The 8486-nt window shown below is 37.1% G+C and overlaps 1 protein-coding gene across 1 annotated transcript in view; it reads left to right on the top strand.

Moving 5' to 3' along the window:
- LOC107099303 (neurexophilin-2-like) overlaps positions 1–8180 on the top strand; it is a 27722-nt gene extending 19542 nt beyond the window's left edge. The window contains exon 3 of the mRNA XM_015397358.1: positions 7246–8180. Within this exon, the coding sequence (XP_015252844.1) occupies positions 7246–7992 (747 nt within the window). The 3' untranslated portion in view covers positions 7993–8180. The remainder of the gene's footprint in view (positions 1–7245) is intronic.
- Positions 8181–8486: the final 306 nt, after the last annotated feature.

An 8486-nucleotide genomic window follows, 5' to 3' on the forward strand; every position in this document is an offset into this window, starting at 1 on the left:
ATTTTGGCTAATATGACTAATTTGTTTTTGTTTACCCTACTACAAACATAGATTGTGTAAAAACACTGCCAAATTAGATAGGTTAGTTTAACCAAAAGATTGGTTGAACACATTACCTTCAACCTGATTAAAACTAAAAACTGTGAAAAAACTAATATGTTTTATTTTTTATTGTTTGAATAAAAATGACTAACATCTTTCATTTTGCTCATCATTGCCCAATTTGCACAAACACTTTCACTGTCTGCTTGAGCTTATTTCACTAAAATGGAAAAAAAAGGAAGTACCTTAAATGGTTTTTCTCTTCTAAGAAACTTTACACACTAAAGAAACTTACAAAAGATGTTATTACACTGACCAATCATTAACAATTTAAAATGAACTTCAATGGGAAAAAAGAACAAGAAAAACAATTGCAAAAAATCTAATATTATATTACTAACTGTAATTATGCACTCCACCAGTAGGTGGTCACATGTTCACATCAAGCTTCATGAACTGTGGGGATCATTGAAGCTATTAGCCCAAATGGTTCAATGCCTCATGAGGCTTTATATCACCATCACTAGTAGAAACTAAATCTGGGAAAACCAGGTACCAGGAAACCTAAAATTGGTTAGTGAGTATTTATTGTTATTTTTATAATTCAAATTAGCATTTCATTATTTTCTGACCCATCACCCAGAGCCTGTTTGACTTGGGAGACCCTATCAGGGGCATTTATGCCCCCGACAACATACCCTCTGAGATCATATGGGCACTAAAACCACTCCACCACATTAAAGTGGTGGTTAGTTCTTAAAAAAAAGTTGTTTAAAAAAATCTAAAATAATGAACTTTAGCTTATTGTTCCTTTCATTTATGTCTGAGTATTTTGTATGTATTCTTAACTGTGCATCTAATGGGTTTTTTACTACGGTATTAAAGTGACAAAAAATCTCTAACAAGATCCAAGATTAGCCTTTTACCCAATTCAGTGTCAGGGACAGAAAGAAGGAGATTATTTGAGTGAAAAGTGTAATAGTCAGTGCTTTGCAGTGTAATTATACATGCAGGCACTAGTCCAAGTGCTGTCTTATATAAAATGACCTGGTCTGGCATCCCACCTGTGAGTATAACTCACAATGCTGTGTTGACAGTTTTCAGTTTTTAATGAAGCTCAGAGAAGAGAGGTAAACAAAGTAAATTATTTGAAGACACTGTGAAGAAGAATACATTTAGCCGTATGGAAATCATATTTAAATTTTATATCATTTTGTCTTAAACATGTATATAAAAGTACTCTTTTTCAGACCATATTGTTGACCATAGTGTGTGTGCCCTCCTGGCGTCCTCTTCCACAACATCTTTGTCCTCATTTTCCTCCTCTAAATAAAAAAAAGTATGATGTTCAGTGGTCGTCTGGAACACGTCAGATAGGTTGATATGCGTTAGAGATAAGAAAAGTTACTCGTAAGTTATGCACACATTACTCATAGGTTATGGACAAGCTAGACACCACAACTTATGAGTAACTTACATTTTACATACGTCAACGATCAGATAACTTACCTATAACTTTTGGGTGACGTCTGACATACACTGGCATATGTACTTGCCGTATGTTGACGTTTACCAGCATAGTTCAGCGTGCTCATAACTTATACAAAATGTACCCATAACTTATCCATCATATGCAAGCATTTTTGCTAGATTTTTTGTACATCAGGCATACCAAAAAAAGTTTTTAAAAAACAACCCACTGGACTTTGTTTCCAAGTTTGAAGACATTTCGCTTCCCATCCAGGAAGCTTTTTTAATTCAACATGTCAGAAAAAGCGTTGAGTTCGAGGCTTTATAAAGTAGCCCAATAAAGCCTTGATTTGGCTTAAAAAACATGCAAATTGAACCGGACAAACAGGTTTCTTTTTTTTTTTTTTGTTGCTTCTTTGTTAGCCTGCAATACTCCATACCTGTCTATGTCTCTGAAAGGGGGGTTGTTCACCAGCATACGTCAGGCATACGCTGTCTAAATCGTCAAGGTGTGAAAGGGGCTTAATAGACAAAACCAGCAATAAAAAACTGAAGGGTGGGCATAAGAGAAGAAAACATGAACAAGATTAGGATTCTAGATGATTTAGTGAGCTTGTACATTGAAGACATTTTGAAAAACCCTCTATATATGTTCCAATCTGAGCATGAAAATTTATTTAAATGCTTGGGGTTTCATGTCAAAATAAGGTTGTACAAACTTAACACCAGGAGTAACATTTTTATTGCACAAAAATCTTAAATTAGATGGTAATGGTAGTTATCAAATTGAAAAGGGGGTCATCTAGCTTAGATTGGGCAAGGGCGGGATTTCCAAAAGGTCAACCCTATTATGTAGATGGGCAATGGCCCGGCTGGTCCTGTGTTGTCCCCCACTGTGACTGAGCAGTTGGTACATATGGATGATTTGTTTATCAAGAATGAGCGGTCACACTTAGGAGGCCTCAAGGTGGGAATGAGAGTAGATCAGTTTAACCTTATTAACAATATAGGCATGGCTTACTAATCTAATGTAAATTAAAATAAAGTGCACATAGGAAACTAAAACAGCCAGTTTAATTGAATAAAACCTAAATTGTGGTCTGTGAAGTTTTGCTTCTGATTACTTTTGATCCCCTGACTAAAATTTGATAATTTATTTTGATATGCCTGGAATCAGGGAATGTCCACATCTACAAACATGTAAAATTCAATGATGTGGCAGGGTGTGATACAGCAGTTATATAAAAGGCTTCATGGAGAAGCAAACACAGTTGGTAAGCACTGCCTTCTGTGACCCTAAGCAAATTCTCTGGTCTGAGCAAGATTACAATTTATATAAAAATCTATTGTTATGTCTCATGGTTATTTAATACATATACATTATGAAGTGTTATTTAAATAGTTTGACCCGAGTTATCTCTTTTCACGGAAGAATCTGGGATAGAAAGCTTAAAGATGTGAACACAGACATTTCCTTTACAAAGATAAGAATACACTAGAATGATATATCTATCTTCAATGTTTGATTTAAATTTTTATTTTTTTTACTGTTTTTGTACATCCTGCGAGCGGTTGCTTACAAAAGTGGAGGGTGCAATAGCTGAGCTAATAATACAAATCAGTTATTTTGTCAGACTTTTATTTTCATTTTGTATACACATAATGTACACAAAACTAAATGTCCTTTTGTATAGCTTTCAGGCAGTAAATAAGCAGCAGTTTAGCACTGAAATGAACATTACTATTTCATAAAGTGCAGCAGTGATCAAATGTAAACAGTATTGGGAGAAAAAACATGGTGCAAAACGCAATAATATGGAAGTTAAGAGCATTTAAAACCAAATATATATGGTGCAAATATGCAGTATTTTGGTTTGGTGTTAACAGTGATGCAAAGTCTGTGACTTGATTTAGAGTTGTTTTGTAACAGGAAAATGATGTTCATACCATGTAATATTCAATATATTTTGAAAGACTTGTCACAGGTTCAGAATTTGTTAGCGAGTCTGATATAACATTAACTGATGTGTTGCATCAGGGCAAGGTTCATGCATTTTTCTTTGTTTTTCTGTCAGACATACAGGAAAAGGAAGAAGCCATACCACACAGACAGATATTCACCAATCTTTGCCTCGTGCTGCTGAAATGAAGTCTGCAGTTATTATCATAATAATGTCTTGTTTCAAGTCCCCCTGAAATGCCTCTAGCGCTCCAGCACCGATTAAGAAATCTTAATTAAGCTTTTGTAGATTCTCCTTCATCAGACCTTGCCTTGTTTTTTTTTTTTTTTTACTAACACTCATACTCTTTTTGTCAGATTTTTTTTTTTTTTTTTGCGACAACACTCACCTAAATGAACAAGGTGTTGGCAAAGACAGTTAGAAAGGAGGCAAAAGAAAAGCCTGTGTTTTGAGTACAAGCTTTTAAGTTTCCTGTGCTTCATCTCTCCCAAGGCATTTAAGTATTAGATATCCCTGCGCTGATCCGCCTGTTGTCACAGCAATTTCCCCAGTTGCTCATCATGCTTAAAACTGCTCTCTCATTTCCATTATAATCATCCTCGACAAAGCTCACCTGAGATTCACAATGAAAGACAATTTAGTTTCACCTCTGGAGCAACGCAGCATGAAGCGCACTGTGTAATGGATAAAACAGTTTGAGGTTGTTGGAGAAAACAAGAGTTACTTCTTTGTTTGGTTCCAAGGGTGAAGAAATGTTCCTGCTGGGACTGCACAGATTTTACATCCGGTCAGAAGTGTTATTTTTTGTTCGTGGAGTTAAATCAAATTAACAACAGAGCTCACTTGAGGTACTAGTAAACGCAGAGCATCTGCTGGGGATATTGCCACCGGTGCCTGGTCGATTAAATGGCTGTGGCTGTCATGAACTACACAGGGGGAACATTATTACATTGTTGCCTCATTTATCCATGTTTACAGGAAACAACTGTCTTAATTAAGCATTTTGCAGGCTGATGGATTGGCTAGTCTAACTTTCTCTAGCAGACTTATTGATTTCACATTCCATACCCAGATAGCCGAGTCTTTTTCCTCCGCTTTAGGCGTTAGGGTGCCACTGCAGCGGGGGACATAAGCAGCATTTAAAAGAAGCTGTAATTATAAAAGAGCAGCATAGGATGCATGCAGCCCTATTACGTGTCAGATGGAGAGCTTGGTAATGTGAGTGCGACAAAACAAATTGAACCAGACGACCTACTTTGTTAGCTTTGTACACATGTGTTTCAGTTAGGCTTACAGCAAAATTATAATTAGTCTGGGAGTAGTGCACAGCATCTTCGGTGAGGATTCAAACAGCCGCTGCCGTGTGCTCTCAACATCTGCTTCTCTCAGTGATCCCTATAACATGGCCTGGGGAGAGAGAGAGCACTACTAATTACTAATAAAACTAGCTAAGCCTATTGCTGTGAATTACTGCAGCTTTATCTGAAGTGGACCAGAAATCAAGCCTGAAGCAAAAAGGGGTTTGGATACAAACAAGAATGGAACACATTTGAATGCAGTGTTTGGATTAGAGCAATGCCTGACATATGTTATGATACCACAACAGTGGTGGACATTAGTGCGGGATTCTGAAATCTTACTGACAAAAAAACAGTTGAGAAATTGAACATGAATCTTAGGCAGCTAATACAGAACCAGTCATTCAGACATGATAGTTTATTTTTGCTCAAGTAACCTGAAATACCTTCATCTGTAGGTTGAATATTTAAACAAATGTTGCTCAAAGGGAAAAAAAACAAACAAAAAAAACAATTTGAATTTAATTTGAAAAGAACGCTCCAGAAATCAATGTATTTGGGTCTCTTGAAACAGAAATATAAGTTATAAAGAGGATTAAAATGATGACTCCTAAAATGACCTAACAAAAACTAGTGAATTAAATTGGGAAGTAGAAAGCTATGAAATGGCTCTGATCTCAAAACAAACTGTAAATGCAAAAAATTTGTTCGAACTTCATGCAGCTTGAAGGAATAATTTTTGCAAACTTCTGTCAGACTGTTATGTGGCCACAACTACGTTTTGTCACTTCTGCTTATACTGCTCCTTTCTGGTAGAAAATGCAATCCCACCTGAAGTTGCAATTCCTCCTTTTAGAGACAGGATTCACCATGCAGGATCTAAATTCTTGTTTGACATGACTGGCATGCACAGAAAGGTGCAGACCACAATTATTTACCACTTCTAAGCTGGTTCTATTTTTTGACTTTATAATAATTGAACTTTATTGATTTAACATTGGAGAAATTACCTCTGCATTTAACTCATCCCCTTGGGGAGCAGTGGGCTGCCATTGTGTAGCGCCCGGGGAGCAATGAGGGGTTAAGGGTTTTGCTCAGGAACCCAGAGTGCAGGCTGCAGGGATCAAACCAAGTACTTGCAACCTTCTCAACGCACAAGCGCATGGCTCTAACCACTAGGCCAGGGGTCACCAACATGGTGCCTGCAGGCACCAAGGGGCCCTCAAGGACCCTTAGAGTCTTCTGAAAATAGAACGACTCAACAGTGAGCTACGTTTGAAATTTCACTGTATTCTGTTGCTCTTCTTTTTTTAATTGGGTTATAGAACATTTCATCATTTAATCATATATGGCATTTAAGCATTTATAGAGATTTCAAAATAAAAAAAATATCTAAAAGAAAATTATAAATTTAAATAAAAATTATAAAGATATGTTTATAATGTATGAAGTTTAGGTGAACGTTGACCCTTGCAATTCACAGGTCAGTATGGGTAGCCCTTCCTGTGACTCAGTGCCCCTGAATTAGCCCTCAACGGTAAAAAGGTTGGTGACCGCTGCACTAGGCCAACACTCCCCTCTAAGACTTGCAGCTAAAATAAGTTTAATTTGGGTTCAACAGCTTACCTAGAACCGATTAATACTCCAACTTAAAACACAAATCAGGCACATCATAACTTCACCAGAGTCACATTGTGAAAGGAAGTGTATTAGCAATTTGCAAAGCACCTCACTTTGGCGAATGACATCATAGCACTATGATATTGGGTGATCTTCTGCCATCTGCATCAAACTAAGATTTTTTGTTTTTGTTTGAAAAAATCTGTTTAGTTGGACACTTTAATTGCTTTAACAAAAATGACACAAAAAATATGTATTACATCTGTTTTATGCACAATTGTTTTAAAAACCTTTTAGCATTTGTATTTGGTTACATCAGTTAAACATTATTGGAAACTTGTTTCTGTATGCTTACAGTCAAATTACATTAGCACTCCAGGTTTTATTACTCCACAGCAGTGGATTCTTATTTCTTCAATTTTTACCTTAGTCCCAAACAGAAATGTATCTTTAAGAAAGACAAAATTGTACTGTTAAAGGAAAGCAGAGAAAAATGATTAGGATTTCAAAGAATAATTGGTTAGTAATTGGTTGTAAATAATATTTGTGAATCATATTTTAATTGCTTTGAAGGCTGAATGCCCGGCGTGATGTGTCTATTTTAATATGTGCTTTATTACCTGCTGATGCAATTATATAGCGAAACTAAGAAAATCAACTGTGAATAGATGTAATCATATTTATATTTTTCTAAAGTTTCTTTGGATAGCTGTAAAAGGCAAATGAATAATTAAACATTTATTGAGTAATTGATTCTGAATTATTTATTGGTTCTCATAAATCTCCAAAAAAATTTTGCAAAGTTTTAATCTAACTTTATTTTTTTCTCTACCTTCCCCCTGATTTTTATGTAGGTCACGTGCAGGAAAGTGCATGGAGGCGCCACGGAGCTCATCGAGTGGAGGGACGGTGACAACGGACACAAGATTTCTCCCACGGGGGCAAGTCCACGGATTCTCAGCCCCCTGCGTTTGTTTGCCAGAGGCTCCCCGGAGCTCAAAAGCAACATGAGGGAAATGGCATATTTACAGAACACGGAGGACTTTTGGGACTGGTTATCTAACCAGACAGATGTTCAGAGTGCACAGGCCAGAACTAAACGCAGACCCATCGTGAAGACTGGCAAATTCAAAAAGATGTTTGGGTGGGGGGATTTCCACTCAAACATCAAGACAGTCAAGCTCAACCTTCTGATAACTGGGAAGATCGTGGACCACGGGAACGGAACGTTCAGCGTTTATTTCCGGCATAACTCCACAGGAATGGGAAACGTCTCTGTCAGCCTGGTGCCACCCTCTAAGGTTGTGGAGTTCGAGATCGCCCAGCAGTCCACATTGGAGAACAAAGACACCAAATCGTTCAACTGTCGCATTGAATACGAGAAAACAGACCGGAACAAGAAGACCGCCCTGTGTGGCTATGACCCGTCCACGGTGTGCTATCAGGAGCACACACAGAGCCACGTTTCATGGCTGTGCTCGAAACCCTTCAAAGTCATATGCATCTATATAGCCTTTTATAGTGTGGACTATAAACTGGTGCAGAAGGTATGCCCTGACTACAACTACCACAGTGAAACACCATATTCTTCCACAGGATGACATAACTGTTAGGTGGCAGCAGCCTTTTGTTTTTTCTCCAAATTATGTAAATGTGAAACTCTAAACTTACTGTCCCTAAAAAAATAACCCTGAACACCTAAATTTGCTTAAACAAAGTCACCTTGCATTTAGACATATACACTTGAAATATTTGACAAAACCTCTGTAAATATAGCACATGTATCCAGGAAAAAAATTAAATAAACGCTTCAAACAGTAGGTCTTCAGATTTGGTTTTAGAGGTTTGAAGAGGTTAAAAAGCAGTGCTAGCTCCCATCACAACAGAACAGGCTCGTTATCGTAATTAGTGTGTTGTCCAGATGTTTTCCTTAAAGCTAGACCATGGGCAAAGTACAAACCTGCATTCTGCCAGTGTTGGAGCCAAAAATTGTGTCTGCTAATTGTAATAATTCTAACTTAACATATGACGCTATTTTGATTCATCTTAATAGTTGTTTTCTAAAAAGATGTAGTTATTCAGTAGGTCACACAGT

This window comes from Cyprinodon variegatus, unplaced genomic scaffold, assembly GCF_000732505.1.
Source record: "Cyprinodon variegatus isolate N-32 unplaced genomic scaffold, C_variegatus-1.0 Scaffold857, whole genome shotgun sequence".
NCBI classification, from domain to species: domain Eukaryota; kingdom Metazoa; phylum Chordata; class Actinopteri; order Cyprinodontiformes; family Cyprinodontidae; genus Cyprinodon; species Cyprinodon variegatus.